The sequence below is a fragment of the Anas acuta genome, chromosome 4 (genome assembly GCF_963932015.1).
Source record: "Anas acuta chromosome 4, bAnaAcu1.1, whole genome shotgun sequence".
Classification (NCBI taxonomy): domain Eukaryota; kingdom Metazoa; phylum Chordata; class Aves; order Anseriformes; family Anatidae; genus Anas; species Anas acuta.
The window spans coordinates 27,233,687-27,261,003 of record NC_088982.1 but is presented as its reverse complement, the minus strand read 5'-3'; the positions used below and the strand labels follow the sequence as shown (position 1 = coordinate 27,261,003).

General features: G+C 39.0%; 1 protein-coding gene across 2 annotated transcripts; it reads right to left on the bottom strand.

Moving 5' to 3' along the window:
- Window positions 1-407: 407 nt before the first annotated feature.
- CWH43 (cell wall biogenesis 43 C-terminal homolog) lies at window positions 408-25,640 on the bottom strand. Of its 2 annotated transcripts, none has more exons than XM_068680310.1 (16): window positions 25,437-25,640; window positions 24,966-25,157; window positions 21,539-21,659; window positions 21,249-21,403; window positions 19,701-19,902; window positions 18,411-18,499; window positions 16,952-17,206; window positions 13,686-13,811; window positions 11,640-11,719; window positions 10,282-10,387; window positions 9,044-9,179; window positions 7,934-8,083; window positions 5,598-5,742; window positions 4,897-4,958; window positions 3,689-3,844; window positions 408-2,182 (listed from the first exon to the last, which is right to left on the bottom strand). In XM_068680310.1, the coding sequence occupies exons 1-16, from the start codon at window positions 25,477-25,479 to the stop codon at window positions 2,095-2,097; spliced, it is 2,106 nt and encodes a 701-aa protein (XP_068536411.1). In that variant the 5' UTR covers window positions 25,480-25,640; the 3' UTR covers window positions 408-2,094. The 2 variants fall into 2 exon arrangements, with proteins under 2 accessions (XP_068536411.1, XP_068536412.1); XM_068680311.1 differs by lacking the exon at window positions 25,437-25,640 and adding an exon at window positions 25,267-25,391.
- Window positions 25,641-27,317: the final 1,677 nt, after the last annotated feature.

The following is a 27,317-nucleotide window of genomic DNA, read 5'->3' as shown; positions in this document are numbered from 1 at the left end:
AGCTGCAGCTCCCAGGTCTGAGAGTGCTCTGTGACACTTGTGCCACTGCTTCTGAAGCTGAGCTTACCACACACAAAAATGTCTGAGTCGAGGTCTCAAAGTGGGAACATCTGTAAGAGGATTCTTGAGTCTCCACCCTGCTGAAGAATCCAGTACAATTACTCTCAAAAGTTGCTCTCTTACAAGATAACATTGAGTCCTTGTTATTCTGAGGTATTCATTGTTAGGCTCCTGATGAAATGATGTCTCTCTTCCTTTTTATTCCTGGAAACTTTAACTAACGTGCACAGAATGCCAGGGAGGACGGAACTAGAAGTACAACAGAATACAAATTATTCGGAAGTCAGACTCATAAGCTAGACCTTTTACAGCCAGGAAAAGTTCAAACATTCAGCAAATAAAACATGACTATTTCATACATTTTATTTTTTCATGTCTCTGAATGTACAGTGGAAGATATCCACAAACATTTTATAACGTAGTACCTTTTGAAAGCTGGAATGACAAGAGTGGGATTAGAAAACAACAGGACTAGTCACACGCCCCTGCAGCAGGACCTGTTCTAGCACATTTCTTCCATAGTTTGAGACAGCAGTTGCGACTAAGAGGTGTACTGCACTGTTTTCTAAACCAGATACAAGAGTGTTAGGACAACATGCAAATTCAAGGACAAATCACGCGTGGGTTTAGCTTTAGCCGTATACATACAGTCCATGGTCATAGTTTCTCCTAGTCGTTCTGAGAAAGTAATCCAAATGCCAACATATAATTGATACTTATTATATTTGCATACAGTGGGATATGTGGACATTATGAGGTACAGATCCACCAACGTTACGTTACTCAAAGGAACAGAGTATTTTAACTTTAGCTTTCAGGAAGGGGAGAACATTTCTAAATCCTGTGAAAACTGAAAATCCATTCAAGTATGCACACTGATTTGGAAGAATACACACAGAGATGATGTATAGCCTGATCTATTACCACAACTTGTGCTCTGGTGTCTGACTTCTTGAGAAATGACCTGATTCTATTTTTATAATCGTTAAAAAAAAATAAAATAAAATAGAAGGTTTCAAGCTTTTATGCTTATGAGTACTGTTTCCTGCATCTCACATGAATGTTCATGTTACAAGATATTTGTAGAGTCAGCCTGTGGAAAATATTAAGTAATGTGGCAAGATAATGTTATGTTTTGTACATGCTGTGGAATGTCAGACCTGTGGCTGGACATAATTCAGAGCTAGCATCAGTGCATGCAGCAAGAAGTGGGGTTACTCAGCACCACTGTGCAATGCTGGTGCCAGCACCAGCAGCTGATGCAGGCTGTGAGAAGGGAGAGACCAGGGCTACTGGCATCTACAAAAGAAAACTGCTGAAAGTGCAAGAAATAAAAATTACAATCAACTTTTGTCTCTTCACAGAAACCTTGTCATGGTAAGCAAGAGTTTTTGAATACGTTCTTCTGCAGCGTGCCCGTGGATCATAAACAACAGTTATTCAGAAATACTTTATCCTTTTTGTAAAAACATTGCAGTGTCTAATATTTTGTTAAAGCCTGTAAGAGTCACAACGTTTTCACCAATACTATAAATATCAATCTGCAAATTGTGCTATAAAACCAAATTTCTTTAAGAATAAAATATGGATTGGCAGCAGATTCAAGTCAAAAGTGCACACAGTTTTTAAACACAGTTTTTGCATATTTTTGCATGTAATTTTTCCAAGGAGCTACCAGGAGAGGAAAGGGGTCACATCTGAAAAGGATAGGTCCATTTAACTCTGAAACAGTACAGTATAGGATACGTTCAATAAGATTGCGGAAGTTATTCCAAATCAAGCTCCCACCCATGCCTGGATGCATACAAAACACGTCTGCCCCAGGTGGATACCAGTTTATCAAAATGTTTGCAACTTCCCTCTCTTACAGCGATGACAACTCATTAAAGAAGAGAGTCACCAACTATGACACAGAAGTTCAGTGTTGTTCAGCATGGGAGTTCCTCCTTCTTAAACAATGTAGTCTTTTTGGCTGCTAGGTCAGTGTCAAACAACAAACCTTTGTTGGTCCCAGTGATATGTTATTTTCTCATTCTAGTTTGTTTGCTTAAAATATTTCGGAGTGCTCATATGAAAGTGGTGAATAAGCTCATAATTATGTCCATCTTTGTAAGATCCAAACCTAAGAAAAATATTCAACAAAGCAAAATCATCACAATAGGATTTAACCCACACAGTCAAGTCATGCACTTCTGTAGTATAATTAATATTTGTTCTTAATGTTCTAGACAGCTTTTTTCAGGAATAGACCATAATCCTACTTACATATAAATCATAATCTATGTCAGCTAACTAGCTAGAGGTCTCTGAGGATGAAGACATTTAATTACACTGATTGGATTAATGCTACAGGCGCTCTATAAATGGAACTCCAGCTGACAAAGGTGAGGGGGCTTTTATCCAGTAAAATTCTGCGCTCTTTAACTTTTTTCCACTGACTTCAGTGGAGATAGTGTTTTGCTCTCCACAGTATCCAAATACTCAGCTCTATTGTCAATATCACAGATTTTTCTTTGAAAATTATGGTGAAAATTGTATTTTTTCATGCTGTATTTAAACCTGAAGATTTGGACCACTGCCTACTACAGTAGATGGATTTGCAAAAGTAAAACGTAGTACTTATGCAAAATATCAGTGCTAAGTAACATGTAGAAATAGTACCATTGTGCTTCAAATGAACTACAATGGGAAAAGGTTAAACTTATTGCTAAAGATTACCATTTTTTTTTCTGCTTATAGGCAGCCATAAAGAAATCAGGAACAAAAAAATAGTCTGTGGTGAAATCAACTTTGAAAAATTTGAAAGTGTAATTCTAACTTTGGGCAAGTTTCATCATGTGCAAAAGACTAGGCAAAGCCCTGCTTAGGCAGGAAGCCAGTGACTGAGTGGGTAACAAAAAGTAAGTTCAACTGTTCGTGCATATAAAATATATGTATTATATGAATTCTGCACTGTGTAATGTAGAAATAAGTTAACTTAGTAAGTTCAACACTGTTGGAAATTGTCACTTTGTGGCAACATCTATTTCAAACCTCCTAACTCTCTGCTGATATTTGATCCAAAATAAACACCTTTCTCTGTGTTTCTTAGTTATGCAATGCCAGTAGAAAAATAACATCAGCTTAAAACCTTGTCCTTTTTTTTTTCTGGACATATGTAACAAACTGCACTAGGCATTCTGTTTGACATTTGCTACAGTTATATTCTATATTTTAAATACTTTTTGCATAAGTATTTTAACACATAAATTGTATTTTGTGTTCTAAATAGTAGAACATTTAAATCTACATCTAGATATTTTAAGATCCTGATCCTCCAAGTGCTGAGAAGCATGGGAGATCTCTCATCATCTATAAGAAGAGTTACCACACCACTTGGCAAATATCCCTATCAAACAATCTCAGAAATTAATTATCTGGGTGAAATAAACATTACCTTCAATTTATGGTGCAATGCAGCAGACGGATTTTCCCAAGGCACATGCCAAGTTAATGGTAAAAATGGAATTACAAATCAGAAGTTATTGCCTCCTAATTTGGTACGGACCAGTACCTCCCACTTTGAAAACTATTTTGTTCCTGGATGTCATGTACATCATCCCCTTAACTTCTTAGGAGATATACTGACCTGGGATTGAAATGGATGTCCTCAGGAACTTGGCTGGGATCAGTAACAATTCTGTCATTATCAACATAGTTATCTAAATCATCTGGGATCCTAAATTTGGCCATTTGGACTTCTGAATCACTTAAACCAGCGTGAGATATGCGGGCATAGCCCAACCTGTCAGATTCAAGAAGAGTTAGCTTGAAGAATAATTCAAAGCAGTCTCACCACATTCTTAAATCATGTCACTTTTTCCCAATCTTATTATTTAACTTATCAATGTAACTGTTCATGTCAATGAATCTCACCTTCCAAAATCTTAACATGCTGCATAAACACGTTCATCATAACACAATGTCGCAAGCAGAAAAACTGAGAAAGTTTTAGTGCTTGACAACAAAAATAAATTCTAGATATAGGAAATTAATCAGTTCTTCAGTTTTAAAACTTTTCAGTTTTAAAATCACAGTTTTAGCATATGCATATTCATGCAAATTCACCAACTTCACTGAAGAAATTCTGAAATTCAAGCATGAGCGACATGAGCCACTAATAAAATGAGATTGCAAATGGTGGGCTATTTCTACTCAATACAGTTACTTAAGACAGCCATCTAGTTTACCGGGTTTACTCCTGTTAACACTGCAGAATTTACATAGTTAATTTGGAATAAGCTTAATTACATTCTGGAACATACATCACCAAGAGAATGATTTACAAGGAGCTTGGTATTTAGAAGACGTGGAGTGCATGGGTCCCAGCAGAGCAAAATGCTTCAATATGGGTTTACACAGTCAAGATTTCCACTAAATCCAGCAGAAATCTTGGTTCGATTAGATCAGCATTTTGCTTGAACAAACCCTACAATCATAGTTTATAATTTGTATCTTCTGTGTCACATACAAATTAGGGCTTAGCCTTCACATTTTAGAGTGATGCTGCAAAGCCAGAGCTTGGATCTTGGAGAAAAAAAGTATTTTTAAAGCAGTTTAGGTCTGAAGGCTTTTGATACAGAAGGATGAAACTCTAACAGTGCCTTTGCTAATTATATTTGGAAGTACACCAATTATTTCTGAGATCAATGTTTCACATTATTTCATAAGATACCTAACACTCCATACACATGTAATGTGATGTAAGACTATTACACAATTACCTACAGCAAGGTGTAAAAATTATTGTCATAAAGATATTTAAAGCAAATTTCTAAATGTTCCTCTTTAACATACCTTATTACTCCTCGATACATAATATAGCTACACCACCTGTCACGATCTGTATTATCAATATCCTATGAGTGAAAGAAAAAAGAAGTCAAATAAGACAACCTCTCCTTATGTTTAGGCTTTAAAGCAGCTACAGAACCAATGTATAAACCTGGTGTAGAAAAGTGTTTTGCCTAAAATGTGATAGCAAGGTAGAAAGGAAAAAATCCACTATGCTAGACACAAACAGATCACTTCATTACACCTCCTGACAGACAGCCAAACTGCAGAACTGTTTTAAAACAACACAATCACAGAACTAGAGGTTGGAAGGGACATTTTGAGGTCACCCACTCACAACCGTATGTTCAAAGCAACTTTGAGCAGGTTACTTGGGGCCTTATGCAGCCAAGCTTTTAAGATCTCCAAGGACAGAGATTTAACAAATTCTCTAGGCCCCTCTTCTCACGCTTGACAATCCTCACTGTGATTTGTTCTTCTACCATCTTCCTGACATTTCTCTCATGGCAGCTGGAGCCCATTGCCTGTTATCTTTTCACCACATAACTCCATCTTCTCTACAGCATTTCATGAGGCAGCTGAAGACTGTCTGAAAATCTGTGTGCATCTTCTTGTGTGTCTAAGTTACCACATTGCAACATTAAATTGAATGTTGAAATATACATTACCTCTCACTGTTGAAAGAAGCACTATTTTTATATTACCTGGACATTTCCATTTTTTATTAGTTCAGTATAGTCTCTGGATCCAGGAGCTGAAGTGATGTATCCTAGGAATACAGTTTGGTTAGAGCTAGTCTTCAACAACTTGGAAACAGCTATGGCCTGAAGTTTTCTGTCCAAGTCCTCTCTGAAAGAATTGGGAAAGACTTTAACATACATATATTTAAGCCCAGATTCTGTCTGCTATATCATAGCACACCAGAGATTAGTCTGACACCTTTTTTATTCCCCAGTATTAGAGAATATGGAAGTTAACAGCAAGCTTGACGATTCCAAATGATCACCATGTTGAATAAAAGCCACGTGGTAGTGGTGGATGTAATCACGGCTCTCTTCCTAACCATTATGCAAGCAGCTTTTTCTATTACTGTTTTGTTTTTTAATACCTATCTCATTACTAGGAAATGTGAGTGTAAGTTCTTTTGGTTATCTGAGGCTGTGTCACTGCCTGCACTTGAAATGCAGTTGTGCTAGTACAGACTGTCTGCTGCATAACAAAGAGTTCGTACGCCTACAAAACCTTTTACTTTTCTGATGGACAGATCATGGTAAAAAGTAGTCTTAAAGTCTAAGTCACGTGATTTATGAGACATAACTTAAGAGCTGTGTCATCCCATTAACACTTAGAATATTTGCCAGGTATTCTCCATCTTTTTAACAAGATTTACACAGCAGTTCCAACATGACCAAAAGTGACAGTGTAAGCAGAGCCTGGTAGCATGAATACTGCACTGAAATCCAGTTCCTGTCCTTGGATTTGTCATTATGCAAAGATGCTTCTCTTTCCATGATTCTGCACTTTGAACAGTTGAACAAAGCATATTCTCTTCTGTATTTTGGTAGACTGGGCTACATAGCATTGAGACAGCAAGTTGAGAAGACAGGGGCTGAAATACTGTGCTTTTAAATAGCAGTCTTCTGAGTGGGCCAAATGCGTAAGGGAGAAGGAGCAGATGGAGAGGAGATAAAGACCAATTCAAGAAGCCTGACTTATGTATACATGAAGTTGTCTGCTCAGCTAGCTGCTCCTTCTAGACATGCCTCTCAAGATTTTTTTTTTTAAAGGACACCATTGACATATTCCCACATTTTAGAAACAGTCTTAAAAAAAATCCCCAGTTATCTAGTATCTTAGTTTACGTCATTCTAAGCAGCAATGACAGATGAAAAACAAGCAGTTGTACATGGCAATTAATTATAAAATCCATTAATCTCAAAACACAATCTAATTTGTCCTTGTTTCCCATGTGTCTCCTCCTATTTTCTCCTTCATCTTTATCTTAGCTCTCTGTGAGAGGGGAATACAGAGCTATTTTCTTATGCTTTGACAAATAGTTTCTCAGAGAGGCAAGTCTAATCATCTGTGTGAAGCACAAAATGGAATTTCTTTGTAGACTTCAGATTGGGAGTGGTTCCTGACAATTATATGTGCTTAGTAAAAGGGGATCTATAAACGATTTGCATGCTTGCAGCACAGCTTCTACAAAAGGAAAAGGAAGGAGGAAGCTTGGTATGGGATAATGAGAATTCCTACTGCTTTCTGAGCAGCTTCTTTGTGTATTATGCTCTGCACCCAATCCATAAATTTGTCTCTCTGTAAATTAAAGCAAATTAAAAATAAATGACAAACATAATTTTAGATATTGCAGCAAATGGAAAATACAACTATGTGGAGCATCACAAAACTATCCCTTATTAATATTCATTACACAGTAACTCAGACATTGCTTTAAAGTAAAGAACTGAAAGATACCCCTTAGTCTTTTTCATCACATATTTAAGTTACTGATATAATAATTCTTTATTTCAGAATCCAGAGATCAGATTTTATATTTCCAGTTTCATATAGTCAGAAAGACATTGATTGTACATTTTTGTTGTTTAGACACTGTCCTTTCTTGGAGGCATCAGAATTGTTACTTTTTATTTTAATAAACATCAGTTGTCCATTCATGCTAGCTATCCATAACTATTTGCACTCAGTGTGGAATATAATGGATGCAGAAAGTCAGAAGGATGCTCTCATGGCCTGAGATGTATCGGTAGCCCTGTTCCTGTTTTTGCAGAACAGTATTTTTTTCATATCTCTGTTAACCTGGATATTAAGCTCAGCCAAGTTTTGCATGACAAATTCATCCCTTAAAAAAAGGCTTCAGAATTTCTATCTGCTAGTTAGATCACAGTATTTCCTCCAATGTGTATTGCTAGAACCAGCACCACAGCAGATTTTAAAGAATACAAAAGAAACCCCAGAAGTTGATGACAATTATGTTTAACTTAGCACAACATACATAACAGGAAATAAATAGAATACCCACTCTTCGTTTCCAAAGTGAGCAACAACAAAATCAACCAGTTTCCCAGTGAAATTGACAGTCATGGAGATGGCAGGTGCAATCTCTCCCTCTGGAGATGGAAGAAGGTGGTGGGTAGATTTTACAATGGGATACCTTGACAGTGCCATAATGCTACGTGAAAAGAGGGAAAGAGTTACTTTTTCTAGCTCACAAGCATTGCTGATCTGAACTAAGCAGATAAATGTGACCAAAATAATTCAAACCATCTCTAGAGGATTTTTCTGAACTTAGATTTGTTTTTGCCTAAAATATTACTTAATCGCACATCTAAAAAAAGTAAAAATAAAAATTACCAAATTCATTCTAACCCCCCAAAAAATTGGTAACAAATGTGATATGAGTAGGTCATAAACAGTGCAGGAAAAAAAATTTGCATTTAGTATCACATAAAGATACAGGCTCTTGAAGAGGAAAGTTACTGAATTCTTCCCACATACAGGAAGAATAAGGTAGCCATTGCAACTTCACTACAAGCTCCACTTACCACAGAGATCTGCAAATCCCCCTAAAAAACCACCACATCATAAGCCACTATTTTCCAGACTGCAAAAATATTCAGATATCCAGCTGGTAGTTGGCCAAGAACACAGAAGTTCTGGTCAAACAGGCATGTGCCTTTCTATGTCCATTTCCCACCATACTCCCCAAGCTGAATTTAATGAATTCAAAATTTGTAATTATCCAAGTGCAGTTACATTTTCCAACTGCTATCACATGTTGAAGGCTGAAATCTAAAGTTCTCAAAGCTGACAAGAAAAGGGAATCAGAAACATAATTTGGAATGTCAAACTTCCAAATCCAACTTCCAAACTTCCATTGAGGGCCAGGATGCCATACCCTGCATCACCAATACCGAGGCAGCTTGCAGGCACAGGCACCAAGAACTGATCACTTTTAACAAACAGAAAACCAGATCTGCATTGCGTTGTAAGGCTAGGGAGTCAGAACATGTTCTTAAAGACAAGCTCCAGCAAGTGACTATGGTGATTATTATTTCAATTACTCTTTGTCTGTGTTCTAGTGGAGTATTTATTTTCATGTCCTGTCACTGTGCACATAAAGGTGACTCACCCCCAAGTATGATCTCTTGTGCTTGGACCAAAATCTGTGTAAAATCCTAGTCTTTCTCCGAGCCACATTGTTGGATCGTTGTTCCCAATAAACGGTTTAGAGGCATCACTCTCCAGAATAGTGATGAAATCTGCACCTAAAATGAGGGGAAAAAAAAGAAATCTTTACGAATTTATAACTACGACCTACAAACGCAAATCATAAATGACTACAGAATGCACTTTATTTCCCTTTTGATTACACAGGGATGGACACAAGTCCTTCAGGAGTCAATTGGGGCCAGTCTTACGCCAGCAACAAACTGGTGCCCACACTTCCAGTTGCCACAGGCTACACAGCCTCCGATGGAGACATCCTCATGCCTGGATGCCAGAGCTCCTCCCTGCCACATAACCAGACACACAAGATTGCACTGTACAGCTGGCCTGCACATACGTAGTGTGGTGCATTTCAAAAGCATTTAGGTATTCTGTATGTACACAGATTAACAGCACAGTAGGGTGTCTACTGCTTTCAACTTAATGAACAAGCACTGCACAGTACATCTGCATTTACCTTCATCTGCCAAATCTTACTCCATTCCAAAGGCTCGTGTGCAAGAGGAAGCAGGCTGCTGCTGCCCAAACAATTCATTAGCCTGCAGCAACTTGGCACTGGCACACAAGCATGGCAACAGAAGGGTTCCCAGTTCCAGTGAATTGCAGACTACCCACGGTCATCTCACTTTCTCAGGGCACTGATGTCCCTCCATGTTTACATACTGAGGTGTTGTTTTGCCACCGGACAGGTTCTCCTACAGATTTAACTGCCAGGAAGACATCTGGTCTCTGAAGGAACCCAGCAGCTAGAAAAGGCCTGCCCATGCCTGAAGGAAGGTTACCTATCATTATTTCATTTGTGCAAAGCATTTCTGTATAGATAAGTGACTCACTAGCAATATAAGAGATAACAACACAGCAAAAATCAAACAAACAAAAAAAATTACAGATAGTGAAGTGTTTCCACCAACCAAAAACCTCTTTAAATCTAAGAAAAAATGACTGCCTCTGCAAATAGCTTTTTAACTGAAGTGATTGAACTGGAACAGCTCACAAATTTAGGAGAAAACCATGTAAGAACATGGTTTTTAATGTTCTTAAATTAATGTAAGAACAGACTCAACCAGCTAGATGTTCTTGCTTCTTTCTGTTTCTTCATATGTAGCCTCTCACATATAAATTAATTGGGAAAAAAGTTACCTGTCTGATTGAGCAAATTAGCTGATCCTTCCAAATTAGACCATCCTTCATTGTCATATGCAAATCTAAAAGGCCAGATCATAGCAGAGAAGTCTCTTTTTGGAACCTCAAAAAATAAAATGCGGAAAAAAGTTAATTATGATTTGACTTCCATGTACATTTACAGTCATCAGTATCAGATACATGGTGCCATAAAAGATACCCAAGAGGGGATATTTTAACCAATATATTTTCCGAATAAAGCTGTCAAGATTACAAAAGTCTACAGGTATTTTTTAGAAAAATCTGTGCTGTTATCATGACGAGAAAAGTCACTGAAGTTAAAATGAATTTGTACAAGTAACAGTAAATATACGGATATGAAAAAGACCAAGAATATTGTCATCTTTCTCAGATTAACTACCTATTTTCTGTACTACAATCCTCAATGAGTTTTAAAAAGAAAGCCAACTGTATGCGTGCACACATACTTTCTACTCAGCTCTCATCATCTTTTCTGCATCTTTTCCTGCATTTGTCATCAGAGACTTCTCTAAGAAAGAAATTACCAACAGGAAAACATGTCAAGAGCAAGCTTCAAATATCTATTTCTGGATTACCACCAAGAAAAAACAAGTTTAATTCATAATTGCAACCACTTGCATCAAAAGTTTAATTTTACAATAGCAAAGTCATGGAATAGAAAGGTTCATTTATGTCTGATAAAAACAGCTCTAATTTTGAGTTAAAAATACTAACTATGTAAACAACAGCCTCAGACAACTTGTAAGTAACTTAATTGCTAAACTTTGTGAGCATGAAGCATCTGAATTGTTAATGTCTCTCCAACACTCGATTTTTTACTAGATAGGAAACTGAAATCTTCTGATTTTTATCCAACTTCCTTAATTAGCCTAATCTAGGTCAACCAACTTGTCAGAGAGGTTCAGTTCAGACTTATGCATATAAATACGGAAACAAAGAGTACCTTCAGCTGGAAAGTGCCTCAGGAATTTATCCGGGCATACCTCTCTGATGCAAGATCAAGCTGCTAATGGTATTGACCAGTCCAGTTTTGAATATAATTAAAATAAACTAATTTATAAAAGTAGTATTCAAATCAAGTGTATGAGGCAAGAATCTCTCAGCTTTCTAGAACGTTTTTATTTCCTTCATAGCAGCACAACAAACCTCCAAAGACCCAAACGTTTCCTGTATTCAGCATGAATTCACAAAGCGAACTTCTTGCATATTCATTTCTGAATTACTGCTGCTGAATATTTGGATACTGCCATAAAGACAAGCAATAAACCAAAGATATCACAAGCACATTTCACTGTATATTTGAAAGTTACCATCTTCACAAACATGCTACTCACCCCTTGGCCCAACTTCTTCTCATAAGCTTTATAACGCAGACCCAATCCTAGCAAACCAACACCAACAAACAGCCACAACACTTGAAAGACAGAAACACAGAAAAGTTTATTTTAAAGCAAGAAGAAATAAAGTTCTCATTGCAGTTAAACAGAACTGGATATATGGTCATTCTAAGGTGTGCTACTCATAGGATGGAGAAAGTATATATTTAAGTTTCCACACATGACAGTGATAACACCATTTCAACGTTGTGTACTAAAGAATATCGGTATGTGTGCAGCTACACACTTCCATTCTCCAAATCAGCAGACACAATACACCAACATTGCCTGGAATATTTGTGTAAAAAACATACCTACCGAAGAAGACATTATAGGAGATAACAGCATCATGTAAACTTTCCAGTGTTTCCTTCATAGTGTTCCAGATATGCATCTATAGCATGCATCTTTTATTTTGCATTAACATAATGTGTGGAATAAAATTTAGTTTACTTCACAAGCCACTAGATGTCAGAAAGATATGATCCCTATCAGACCTCCAGGGCAGTTCTTGTTTAAGTACCCGCATTGATGTTTTTTTGGAAAGGCACTATGGCTTCACACAATGCAAATTCAGAGCTTTCCCATTGCTCCTGTAGCCTTCCAAATAACCACGGTGGACACTTAGGAGCTGTCAGTGTTTGGCACATTGTAATTTGATGAAAAAACTCCTCTGCAGTTATTTTGTTTATACGGTGGCATACAGAATCTACAATGACTTCAGTAACCCCAGTTTATTCTTTCATCAAATCTTTAAACAGACATGTAACTATTTTTATGCAAGTTTACTGGAACAACTTTGTCAGATTTAAATAAATTTCACTGTGGATGATGTCAGAAGGACAGACATGCTGTTTGTATTAGTAAATGTTAAGCAACTTCATAGTCTGTCAGATGCAAAGGTGCTTAAAGGGGAAGCTGAGAAAAAAATGTAAGTCTGAGCACGATGGGGAAATGCAGGACTTACTGTTGAAATGTCAGAAAATTAGCTCTGCTTTGTCACAGACAGTATTTTAAAGTATGTACTCATTTTTGTGGAATGTTTTTAGTGTAGTAATGTTTAAACCATTTGCACTGGTGCTCGCATTTCCTCTATACACAAATGTGCTTTGATATTCTTCTGGCCCTTGAGTATTTAGGGTAAACAGCTTCACAAAGCTTTCAGAAATAGCTCTGTAAAGCAGGAAAGCACTATTGCCTCCAATGTCCAAACAAGGTAAAATGAGGCACACAGATGATAGACGATTTGAGCCAAAATCACAGAAGAAAAAAAGATAGAGGAGCATGAACATTTAGCATCCTGATCTCTGTGGGGTTATCATGCCCTAGCCACTAGCTATTTTTTCTTTTACCAAACTTTACAGTATCAATAAAGCAGAAAAATTCTGCCTGATTTCTTTAAAAAAAAAAAAAAAAGTTAACAATGGAAACAAATCTAAGGTTTAAATAATCATAGCCAAATACGTGAAAGCATCACTTGGATGAATTCCAGAGGTTTAAAATCCAAAAAGAAATTAAAATATTTTAGTATCTTTTCAAAACCTAAGAAAAACAAAATCAGACCTGAAACATACTATCTGGAAACTTCACAGGCAGATGACAAAAGTTTCATGACAGGCCTGGTCTGAACACACAGCCAGGAATCAGGGTGGTCATTCACCATCAGCTCTGCAGGACTCCCACAGAAGGGCAGTCATGTCAAATAGTAGCTCCATCCACATCCCACCCCCTTGCCAGCCAGCTAACACAGCTCTGTGAAGGGCCGACATGCCCAAATCAACATACTGACTGGGCTGGCAAGTCTTTCTTCTGTGTACACATGCAATAGATCTCACGATACAAAGAGACTGGAACCTGGGCAATACCAACCTCAGGTCTGACTCTAGAACCAGCACCAAATCCCACCTTTGTAAAACATCTGAGCAAAGCACTGCACTGCTGTACTCTTCTTCCTCAGGCAGTATTCTTAGAGTCATGGATGAGAGGGAGAAAAATTATACTTACGTAGTTTAATATATTTTTTACTCCTTTTGAACAGTGGCTTTTGGTTGCTTTTCACTTCAAAAATGGAGCTAAGGTCTTTCTTGGATCCTGTTAGAAAGTCTAGCCCAATGCATAACATAATAAAACCTGTAAAAATATGTCATTAGTTGTTTTTTTCAGAGTTTTAGCATATTAAACATTGCTCATATATGCATCATTTATAAACTCCCAGCTGCTGTGTTACATTCAACCTTACAGCTTCACCAACAGAGGCAATTCAGTCAGTGCCCAAACAGATAAATGCCATACCAAATGTAGTAATGCAGGCAACACGAGATTAATTGTTAGAAAAAAATCTAACTTATCATTGTCAGTATTCACCTCACCTATCCCTGAAGCACTTCAACATTAATAGTGTTAATTTACATTGTAGCATTTACTGCCACAAGCACTGCTCCCAACAAAATTGGCTTGTGACATTATGCATGGCACTAATGACAAATACTTCCAAAATGTTATTTCAAAGCAGTAACACCGCAGGAAGGATTCAAAGCTAAAAGAGGATTTAAAACTCCACTGAACACCTATCCTACACAAAACATTATTCCACAGAACATTTAGCCAGCTAACACAAAGCCTGACCTTAACAGCACTGCAGTACAGTTTTGTGGTTCCAGGCCAAAAAGGCTGGTGCACAGCGGGCAGGACATGCTAAGTACTTCCAGGCTCCTACTGACAGCTCCAGCTCTCAAATCAGCCCAGTGCTTTCAAAGTTTTCCAGAATTAATCCAGACAAGAGCATTTAAGTAACACTTATATATTACAATTCTTGCAGCAACAGCTTGATGAAATATAGAGATATTAATTGTTGATTCTAGATGCCTGTTAACTCTGCAAGTTTAACTGCTTTGTCACCAAGATAACAGTAACATGTTTTTATCCAGGCACTCCAAGAGCAATTGCTCAACAGTTCATTCGGACACAGTGTAAGCAGACTGCAGCAGGACGGGAGGCAGCATCTTGTATTCTTTTCCTCCACAGTCAACAGAAGCAGCTGTGCATTTTAGAACAGACAACTAAGCCCACCTATAGGTACATTTTAAAAGCTAGTTAGGCTTCATTAACTGTTGCAAGGCACCATGATGGTATACTTTCCTTTCCATAGGTAGTGCAGAGTAATATTACAACCTCTTATCCCATCCCTTATGAGCTACAGCATTCCATCACCTGCAAAGAAAATGTGGGAGCCTAACAAACTGGCTTAGAGCTCTGCTGGAAGAGGTCTACATCCTCAATACCTGTGTGTTGTAATTAACTATAGAAGTCATGTTTTATTTCAGAGTTAGAGCTGAAGATAACATAACTGTTCCTCGTTATTTCCTTACTGCCCTTACTTGCTATGTTAGGTGTAAAAGTTTGCAAACCAGGAAGCTGGGTCTAGTCTAATGAAGAAGTGGGAACAAACAAACCTTTCTCAAGGGGAAACTACTTCAAGGGCATTCAAGTCAATGGACAAGCAGGGCTCCAACCCCGAGCATTAGGGTACATCACAGTGAAGTAGCACAGAAGTTTTGAACAGAATGATCTTACTTTCATCGTCACTTCTCCCAGTGCAGTTCCCTACCCAGACTGCGGCAAGAGAAAGGCAGGATATTGGACAGGAGGAGAAAGCAAGAAACAACACTTGCACCTGAAAGAAAGCAGAAGAAAACAAGCAGTTTGCCAGAAAGGCAGGCTGTAAGGGAAGAAGCACAGCAATAAATACTTAGCCTCACAGTATAATTTGTGTATCTTTGACAGCTACGAGATGCCATCAAAAAGCCAGAAATTGGATTCTCAGATTGAATAAGCTCGTGTAGTGCCATCAGCTGAGAGAGGGTCAGCTCACCAGTTTCTTTTAGCCAAAGAGAAAGTTAAGGAAGGCCATCTCTGTGTTACTATCCCATGATCCAGCCAGGTGACTTAATCATCAGTGTATTCAAAGGAAGTGACAGAGAGAGATTTTGTGTAATAGCTTTTCTTTTGTCAAAGCATTATTCAAGAAAGCATTTGACATTTCTCTACCACGTGCTTTCTTCCTATAACTCCAAAAAATAAAATGAAATGAACTGAGGCAACCTTTTCTACAGACTACCCAGATTGCTTTCAGAACACAGAAAACTGCAATAAACATAATGGAGCACTCCTCAGAACACAACAATCTGAAACTGGAGCGATTGCTGTAATACCTGAAGGACTACACGCAAACTAGGAACCTGGACTGACGGAAAGGGCTTGCAAAGGCACTTCTGAAATCTGAAACCACTGAAGCAACAAGTCAAACTCGGCATTCCTTAATCCTTTCGAAACAAAATATGGATGATGTGTCACATTCTCAAATGTGCCATACACCTAGTCCAAGACAATGTTTAGCATTGTCTCAGTATGATTGGTGAAATATGCTATTGAAACACATTCATACCTTTTTAAAAAGTTATTTTGGAGACAAAACCAGAAACGGTTGGTTTCCCTTCTACCTCCCCACCTTCGTCAAGGGAACATTTTGCTAAAACCTTTATGTTTGCTCACCTCAGTTCTTCCTCATTGGCAAATACCTGACAATTTCATTTCTTCTCCCATCCCCCTCCTGTTTCTCTGCACATTTCTGACACTGCAGGACTATCAACATCCCTCCAAACTTGCTGATATGTCCACACAGCATAAGGTACTGTTACAGGGAAACGAAGCCCAGGTCTCAACTGCAGCCTAGCTAGATCAGCAGTATGCTGTACTTAGGTCCTCAGAGCAGGACTAATTAATGCACTGAATTACATTACTGGCAACATTTCACAGCCCTCCTGAACCCCTGAGTTTCCAGCAACCCCATTGTTACCTGAGGTACAAACCGCTATCAAAGGCAGCTAGCACAAAGGTGCAGTCACACCCTGAACTGCAGAGCAGCCTTATTTTTAGGGTGACTGATTAACACATTTCTTCCTCAGACGTCTACTTAGTTATCAGACTTCCTTTTCACTTTTTCATTTTCCTTCAACTAAATTCTATCTTCTGCCCACATTTTAAACTATTTCTAACAGTAATAAACAAAAACTCACTGCTTGTTTCTTTTCTTTTTGTGTGTGTGTGCGCGTTTTGTTTGTTTTTCATGTCTCAATAATTTTCTCATAGAAACTCTTACTTCAGTAAATCAAACAGAAGCTGCGCATTTAGAAAAACTATACACTAGGTACAGTTTAAACATCTGAGTCTAAAACAAGCATATTACTAGTAGTTCATAGTCACGAATGTACCTAAAAGAAGATGGGAGCTTTCTCTGGCATAAATTCCTCCAGGAACAAATTTATAAGCTGTACACCATACACAGAAGAATAATTCAAGAACATAGGCAAACATGGCTGCACTCATGGCTTTTGCAGGATGCAGACAGCTAACAAAGTGTCCAGCCAGCTGAGGCCACACACACATCGTAAAGACAGCAAGAATGTTGCCTGCAACAGCAGCACTCCAGGTCTGTAAATACAGGAGACCAGCTGCAGACGCTATACCTGGGAAGGGATAGAAAAGAACAGTGAGTCAGTCAGCTATATTATCTGCCCTCTTCTTTTAAACATTCTCTCTGGGAAAGATATTTAAAAGAAATAAAGAGTCTGTGAAATATAACTGTGCTTTGCAGACACGAGAACTGTACCACTAGGACAGTTATTCCCAAAAGCCAAAACCAGCCTCTCACTTTTCTCAGAGTTCTTTTCAAGTTTGCTTCTTGAACTGACAACAGTGCAGCAAAAAGACTGCAAAGAAACATCACCAAGAGCCGTATTACAATTCGAATACAGATCTCTGAAGCCTAACACCTGAACCTAAAGGTAAATTATTAGGGCAAACAATAGTTTAAGCATTGCCAAACTCTTGTGTCTTTACTGAGATTTTTCCAGTGTTTGATATTTGATTTTGGCTCCCACAGAGAAGTAGTCCTAAGAGAAATGCAGTTTGCGTTAAATTCCGTGTTTTAAGGATGCAGAGAATAATTTGTAAGTGTTAGTTCTTGAATGCTCTAAAAGACAAGGTGAATGAGAAAAAAGCAAATCATAATGCATCGCATCCTTTGGAATCCATATGTTGAGGTCCCAATTATTACTAAACCTTTGAAGAGAGTACTGCTTTGTCTTCTTGATAAAAAGATCCAAAAGCAATAAGCTAAAATAGCTAAGACAGTAAAAAAAAAAAAGCAGACTCTTAAAAAAAACAAAAAACATTTATACCAGTAAATTTCTCTTAGAGGGGCTTACAAATTACAACAAACTGCATCCGTGCTGGGAAAGTATAGAAAAAAACACTTCTCCACCAGTCAAGAGCAGAATAATTTCCATCTCTGACTTGTTCCACGGCATATCTGTTCCTTCCAACTGAAAATGTCGTCTAGATGCAGCATTCGGATTCTCCCTTTTCCCATCACCCAAGACCTGCTGTATGCAAACTGATTCACAAATACAGTACTTCAGCACAACTGCTTCAATGTTCATATTATTTTGCTGCCTGGAGACCTCGGCAACTAAGGAAGCAGGCTGCAAGCTTGCCTTTAGGTGAACTGCTCTTTATTCTACAAGGCAGCGAGTATGCTACAGGCAGTGACAGAGAAAAGCAAGCTCTGATTAACGACTGACTTCTCTGACAAGCAGCATAGGGTGCAAGGGCATGACTATAAGGAATAAGGTAATAGAAACAAAAATTCTGTTCCAGATTTGCTCCTACCTATAAGAAACCAGGCAAAATTGGCAACAGAAGACCAACTCCAAAATGAAAGCATCAATCCATGAGCCAGGCCCAACAGAACTGTACCTCTGATACAAAGAAAAAGAAAGGAAAAGAAATTGTACATTACTATAATTTTATAAACACCTGACATTCAAAAAGAAGCTTTTAGACATACAAGTGAGGATGGTTGGTATTATTCTATAATCCTTTTATTTTAAATAGTTCTCAATTTCAGCACAAAATACCTTCATCTCACACCCTGCTACGTTAGTTCCCCTTTACTGGTTGTAAAAAGCATCCAGAAAATAATGGCAGTTCATCATAGTGTATAAGCAAGCTGTGTTCAGCAGCAGAAGCTTATCACTGAAGTACTGGGTACAAAAGGAAAAAAAATTAAAAAATCCCTCAGATCAAGTGAGAGGGAGGAATCCCCCCTCTCAACAGAAGCATTTTCTTCACTTCAAATAGGAACCCTGCAGCATCTAACATTGCTCACAATCTTGAGCAGCTCTTGTGAGTGCTGATTCCAAACTATGAACTATCTCACCTGCAGCTACACGTAGTTGATTATCAGAATAACTAATCCATTCTCTTTCTAGATTTTGGAATGTGAGGGAGCAATTCACAGCATTAAAACTATATTCTTAATGCCTAAAACTTCTAGAGAGGCATATTATTTAATATTGCACACTTTTTGTTCTGTTGTTGGTTTTAGGTTTTTATCTGCACACATCTCCAAGGTGTATTATTTTGTACAACTTTTTCAGTTAAGACAACAGCTAAATTCATTTACTGCCTGTTGTATATACACCTCATTCATAAGCCCTTCGACTTTAGTCTTAATTTAAAAATCATTTTGCAGGGTGACAGATCAGGTTTTATTATTGTTGAAATAAAAATCATTCTGGAATATAGAACATTTAAGATTTTTTTTTTTGGTATACATGCAATGCTGAGAAATATCTGCAAACAAGAAGGAATAAGACAGAAAAAGAAGGACTGAGTGAATACTCCTAGGCCTCTATCCACAAGTCTTCTGCATGAAGTACCTTCTATTCTATACAGATTTTTATACCATCATCCTCTCCCTAGTAACAAAGCTCCTTCCAATAATGCATGGTAACTTAATGCATAAGTAATTTAACATGTCTGTCCTCTTCCTTTAGGCAAAAATAAGCAAAGTTAATTGATCTGGTTGAGTTTTAATTTGTAACACACTATGGCATTGGGTTTTGATTACTTTTTTGTTCAAATCGTTAAAAACAAAAAACAAAAACAGGCACTCACCCATATGGATTAGGATCTGGACCTCTGTGTGGATGCCCACTTACTGCCCATCTAGAAATTAGCGAGACCTCGCCAAATATCCACACAGTGAGAAACATGAGGCTGCCAAAAGCAATTCCTGTCAAAAGCCAATTAGGCTGGGAAACCGTCTCTCTAACTCCATTCCCAGTATTGTTTGCTTCTTGTTTCCTCTTGTCTCCACCTAGATTAAGAATAGGAATATTCTTAATGCAAAGTGTCAAATAAAAGTAAAAAGGGTTATTGAGAAAAAGCAATAGCCAAGATTACAAAATTACCAGAATAAATTACTGGCTCAAACACAAAAGCTAACTTATCTGATCATCCATGAAAATTGATAAGGGAAAAAATCTCCTAGAAAGAGAAGGTCAGTAGCTTTTCCTGACAAATGTTTTAAGTGTACAAAAATGGCAACCTGCTCATATGACTCATATGATTATCCTTCATGCTACTGGGATTTAAATTGTTAAATTGGCTTTGAAAATCAGCAGAACAGTTATGAGAATTCATTCAGAGGACTCTGTTCTCTGAAACTCTAAGCTCCGATAAGAACAAAACCCAACACTTCCAAAGAAGCCAGAAAACTCCCTTCCTTCTCTTCTCCTTTTTCCATGCACTTGAGATCATCGAAGGAGATGATCACTTGAGACTCATCTAAGGAGAAGGCAGTGCCTTTAGTTGCATAGACATTCTTTTGTCACCTAGGAATAAGGGATTCCCCTCCTAATTTCCTGCAGTAGATTCCCTTCCTAAATTATTATGAAAGTGGAGGCTTAGTTTGTGTCATGCAATACAAGTCTACAAACAATACACACAATGACAACTTATACCCACTTACACATAGACAAGGTTTTACCTTTCAATTAATTCATTCAGGTTACACTGAGAAGGAAGGCACTGCTGAGGATTTAACATGAGCTGCCCTAACTAACCAAGCCAGCCTCACTGTCTTCCTTGGCAATGCTACCTTCACAGTTTTAAAGAGACCATTTAGCCTATGACAGCCCCAACTGCTGTATAACTGGCCAGACACTCCAAGAACTTGAGCAAATTTTGAACACACTCTTCTATTATTTTTTTAATGATTATTTTCCCACATCAGCTGTTCTTTTTCTTTGTCTTGTCTCTGTCAAAGAAAACACATTGGCAGAGAAACTGAAACAGCAGACTGAATTAAGAAAATAACAGTTACATGACAGATGTTTTCTGTTGGAGAAAGGGTAATCCGTTCTGGGTTTATATGTCTAATATTTTTCTTATAGGTCTCTTATTTCTTTGTTTGTTTTATTGCTGCATTGTTGATACTGCAATTAGTTGGTATTTCCAACTTACTACAGCTTGTATGAATTGTGACACTGATTCTGCCATGTTAGGGGAAGACGAAAGCACTGTTGTTTGTAAAGTCTACACTGCTTGTGCATCTGATCTACAAACAGACAGCTGAGGAAAAAATGAAGGAAAAAAGGGACACAATGATAGCTTCCCTTTAGGATGTTTTCATAACTGCTTTCTTTGCTACAATGCCCTTACCTGAATAGATCCGCTCCACCGCTGCTATACAACCAAGTGTCAGTATGACTGTGTTGGCAGCTTGCGAGCTCCAGACTGGGTTCAGTGACGTATACCAGATGCGAAGAACAAGAAGCATTATCTTGCCCAGTATGAAGCCCCATATCCTGATGAACCTATTAGAATCAGTTGTAGAATACTGATGCATTTGAAGGTAAAAAAGACCTTATTTTTTGAGGGGAAAAAGAAAGCCCACACCTTTCAAGATGGAGAGATGTCATTTATCATGCCATCAGTATAAAAAGAAATACCTTTGTAAACTGTTTCCTGACCACCACGTTACTGTTTGAACCAGCAATGAGGAAGAGACACCTGCAGACAAGATGAGGAGTCTTATCGGAGCATTCGGTGCCTGGTACGATGCTAAGCTGCCTACAAACAAAGACACACACACAAACAAGTTCCTTTAATGGGCAGCAGGGATCAGGTAATAAGGATTTCCTGTGCATTAGTTCAATCTCGTTTGTAACTTGAATGGCTACACCGCTCATCGGAGAACATGTGGCATGACATACTTTTAAACAAACCAAAGAAAGGTTTGGATAGGAACTGGGTATCTGTGACATTATAGCAGTTCCCCCCCCCAAAAAAAAATTCTCCAAGACTCCAGTGATGTCTAAATTTAAATACTTATGGTCAAGTACCTAAGCAGACAGATATTCCAGAACCAAGCACTTGCACAAGAACCATGTACAGAAATAAAAAGCCATAAAACTTGAGGTTTATCCTTTTTAGAAAGGAGCAGCCACCATACATTGCATAAGGATTATTAGAGCATTGGTCTTACTGGTGCAAAAAAGACCTTCTCTGGCCCAGAATCCTGCTTCAGAGCCAGCAGCAGCAGCCTGTTCCATCTTGTTACTGAGAACTGTGACTCCTCCAGCCCCGAAGGAGATGCTGCGTGTGCATCTCCCCCATTTCCCGAGGCACAATGACCTCACCTTTATCGGCAGTTTCAAACTCAGCTAGCAGGTTTGCAATCCAAGTGAGTGTGGGTCATGCACATTCTTATAACCTCTCAGTCGGTGTGTCAAATTCTGGCCCGGTGACAACGTTTGACTAGCAGCAAACAGCAGGAGAAGCAATGCAACTTGCTAGCAGCCATTTGCTAAGAAAGTATGAATCAAACATCATGAGGCATTAAGCAAGGAAGGGTAGAAATGGAGCTGCCGATCCTGGCAATGCATGCTGGAATCCTCCAACTGTCTATTTCCGCATTCTGCTTACAGCAAAAGATGCAAAGCCAAGAGTAAAGATGTCAAAATGAAATGGCCAAGTGAATGATGTGCTTGCATGGACTTGAGCACAGGTTGCATGTACAATGCACACAGATTTCTTTTGCTATGTTGTGCTGAAACCCACAACTGCCTCTTCAAATCTTTTGTCATTTGTGCTAGCTGGATTAACGCTAGCATGGGTCTGCATGCTTACATTGCACACACCTTGGGCTGCTCAGCAAGTACACCCAAAACATACATACATCTATCCAAACATGTAAATCCACTCCATGTGCTATCTGAAGACATAGATTCAAATGGACGCTACCAGAAGGTCTGTGTTGTTGTTGTGTTTTTTAAATAGAACACAAAGTCAAGCAGTGTGAAAGGATACAGAAATCAAAAGAAAAGCTTCAGAGAAAATAAATCTTCCTGAAAAGATGAAAAGAAAGTGAGCAATAATGTTGGATAAAGGGAAGTCTTTATCATTAAAAAAAAAAAAAGTCCTAAATATTCTGGTAAAGAGTGAGAATTACCACTAGCTGCTAAACTCATTGCTAAGGACAAAGAGGGTGAAGAACATGCTTTTATGTCTACCGCAAATACTGACTCTCACTGTAGAGCAACAGGAAAGGTGAATACAGTACAGCAGAGCTGATAGAGAATATGGTGTTGAGTTGCCAAAGGCAATATTAGGAGTGTTCGGGAGATGGAAACAGCAGGAGGACATGGTCTCTGTGGGCTTCAGATACCCTACGCAGGAGCGAAGGGGAGATCTCATCTGCATATAGCAATGCTCAGGTTAGTCCTGCCTGAGGATGCTCACAGCTTCAGCCTCCCCACGCTCTGGAGTCCTCCCACAACAGTCTCCACCAACACATCCTTTCCCCAGATAATTACCAAAGGTGCTAATTTCTTGTTCACAGTTCGTATCATCAGGAGCCCCTCATGCAGGTAAGCAAACATATAAACCAGCAGACTTTACACACCACTGCTCTTTATTTAGCAGAATGTGAATTACACTCACTTAAGCAATTTCCATCTCTTTTGACAAAGTGAACTAGTAAGAGCAGCAAGATGATCTGAATGACTAATCTTAAATAAACATGGCAGATTTTGCATTACTGTGATATCTGAAGGAATGCAGAGTGCAATTTGAAATGCTTACACGTTGCTACTAGGCTCTAAAAGCAGATTTTGTAGAAAGCAATGCACTGAGCACTGCTGCAGAAAGGTGAAGCGGAAGACTGCTCACTGAAAAGCTTATCAAAAACATAACTAAAAAAAGGATTAGGATGGATAAGATGGAAAGAGCAGAAAATGAAAATAACATGGTGAAATTACTCTTCATCTGAACTGATGACACCAATAAGCTGTGTTCTGTTCTAGCAAATTTCTAGAGATAAGAAACAGGAATTCTCAGAAAAGAAAGAAAGTCATGCAGAGAGGGTATATACGATCATCCTGTTCTGTCTTCTACCAATAAAAGAGGAAAATCATACGGAAAGGGATTCTGTGGTTATCATCTTATATTGATAAATGAGAAGTCAGGAGCTGCTGCTTCAGAAAGAGTCAAGACATCACTTAGCAGCAGCATTTTCCCTCTATGCAGGATGGATACCCTCATCTCCTCTGAGTTCATCCAGGTGTTGCAAACTCATTAGCAATAACCTGCTTCTGAACTTGGAGGTAGCTGCCAAATCTTCTCCCAACAAACTTCCAGAATATCAACAAGAGATAAGACTTGTGTTAGTCTGCTGAAGACAAAAGAGGGAAAGAGGGAATCCCAGCAAGTCTTGGCTTAGGAAGGGGCATGTGCAATGGGTTGTGAGGAAGTTGTATCTTAAATTTAACATCAAATGTTCTGCCTGTGCAACTGATGGAATATAAGAGTCATTTCACACTCAGGATGAGCCTATAACCCCAGCAATACACTACAGGCACATAGATGGATTTAATGAAGAAAAAAAAATAATTCCAGAGCTTCAAAAGTAAATGTATTAAAGAACATTTCACTTGCAGCACATTACATTTATATTACATAGCCCCAAGCTGTTCTGTAACACCTCATCTCTAGCCATTGTCAGAGACACAGAACTGCTATACAAAAAGCACCTGCTCTACTCTTCTCCATGCAATATTGACAACTTTTGCCTGTTGGGCATGACTTGTACTAATTTAAAAGCCTCTAGAAATACAAGTGAAATGAGATTTGCCTTGAATTATGCAGTACAGGTCTAAAAGCCAACATAATGGATGCAAACAATATTCCTCTGACCATATCCACAGGCTCAAGAACAAAAAATAAATAAATAAAAAAAAATGCACAAGTTTGTGAGAGCAAGAACTTCTTATTCCCATGTCTATCCAGAATCCTCTGAGTCCTGAGGCAATTTGCCATGTTTACTGCTATGCCTTGATAAGAAGATGCAATCTGTAAGTCACTGCAGTGCATACTTACCAACCGTAGTCAGTCTCAGAAGGGCTAGGACGTACTTGTTGTTAGCCAACCTCCAGAAAGGACCGATTATCAAGAGTACTGGAGAAAAGAAGGCAACTGCAAAAACTTCTAGACCCGTGAGCGCCAGCGTCTGAAGGGGGAAGTAATAGATCATCGGTGGCAGAGCATGGTAAAGAGACCATGAAATGTAGCCTTAAAAGTAAAGAAAAAATACATTGTACATTTTTTACAGCAAGGCTTCCTGGAGATTTCTAAAAATATCATATAAAACATCATATAAATATCATATTACTAAAAATACCATGGTTGATCTACTCCCAAGGGGTGATCTCAGGGGCGCCCCGGAGCCCCCGGCTCCCCTCAGCCCCGCCGCGCCCCCCTCGGGGCACGCCGCCTGCTCCCCTCAGCCCCCGGCGCTGCCCTCCGCGGCCGTGAGGGGGGGAGGCTCGCCCCGGCCACGCCGCCACCTACCGAGGAGGCTCTCGGAGACAGCGGCCCTCCACAGGGCGCCCATCGCCTCGCCTCGCCGGGGGCTTCGGCCCCTCCTCGCCCGGGAGCCGAGCGCCCGGATCGCCTCAGCGCGGCCGCCTCAGCCGGCACGAGGCTGGCGGGCACCGGGCGCCGCAGCGACGCCTGCCGGAGTGCCCTCTCCTTCCCCTTCACCTTCACCTTTCCCTCCCGTGCTGCTGAAGGAGAGCACTGGCCCCAACCTCAGCCCCCAGGGTGGCTCTGAAGCTGGGCAAGCCCCAGCAGAGGCGCAGCTGGAGGTGCTCAGGGTGGCCCGGCATGTGCCGAGGTGGCGCCGTGGTGAGGGGATGGCAGGGTCAGCATGATGTGAGGAGATGTTCGCTTAAACCAGGAGTTCCTTCATAGAAGTCACACTTTGCGAGTTAGAAATGGATGGCCCAAATTTATTCTTCACTGCTTGGTGACAAGAAAGCGTGAGCAGATCTTGCCTCAATGCTACTGAAGGAACGTTCACCCACCATCAAGCACAAAAACAAGCAAAGGATTGCCATCCCCTGTGGAAAGCAGGAGGTGACTCACTTGCTGCTTGCATAAATACAAGATTGATTACCCCTTAATACATGGGGGGTGTCAGTGGTGTCTCCTGCTTAGCCCTGTGCCCACCTGAATGAAATATCCCCAGACTAAGGGCTCCCAATAAGAAATACTGTCTGCAGAAATCCTCTCAGCATTTAGCTTGCTGAGGTTTCTGGGTTGAGGCTGAAGCCACAGTAGTTGTCAATTTTAGAAGAAACCCTCCATTATACGAGCCTAGCCATGATTACTACAGCCAGCCTATGGCAAAAGGATTACATAAACAAAAGCTAATTTTTGTAATTTCATTTTTGGCATAAAACATAAATTTGTAACTATGAACTAAGAAGTGCTTTTGCTGTTGGAATACATTGCCTTCTTAAGTTCTATTAATCTTCATACACTACCCTAGGAAGCTGCCAGATGTATCTTATCATTTCTGTTAAACTGCTGTCCCACTCTAAATAAACCTTATGATAAGCATTTTCTTTGCTTTGCCTGTGAAATTCTAAATCCATAGGAGTAAACTTAAAAATAAATAAATAAATAAATAAATAAATAAATATATAATGGTGTTTTGATCGAAAAGTCAACTTCTCTAGGGCAGGAAGAGTGAGACTCAGGCTTAATGGGCCTCCTTCTCTTTTCTTCGAGATCCATGTCACTAAATGCTTCTTTCATTTGCTTTATTTGAGAAAATGTCTCTTATGGCTGGTTTAGGATTATGCGAGTGATGACACCATTTCACCTGGCTGTGGCACAACGCCAGTGGAACACATAAGGTGCGATCAGAGTAAACACAGAACATGGCTGCTTCTGTAGCTGCACAGCACCAGTGTGATGCTCACAGGACATACTCAGCCAATAAATATTTGAAGCAATTTTGCAAGGCTTTTTGTAATTATAGTGTAGTATAGTGTGTAGTATAGTATCTTACTTCATGGTTTAGGAGTGGAGTTCCAGAAAAACTAGACACATTTGGAATCAGGAACCTGACGTGTTTACGTGGCTTCCATTAAACTCATAATTCAATGAAAATAATGCAATTCCTGGCAAAGTTAGCCATTGTATCCTGAGTAATCTCTTGATGAGATTCTTAGTAGCTACTACGTTTGGCTTCAAACATAACAAAGTCACAATTCCAGTTCTCTTTGTAGAGCTGACAAACAAACAGGCATTTGCACTTGGGAGGGAAGGGGGATTTTTGAAGTCTAATGTATTTTGAAATGAAAACAGATGTCTTAAATATAAACTTTCAACACTTACAGAGTGTTTTGTTATGCATACATGCATAGGAGTTCTTTTTCACTA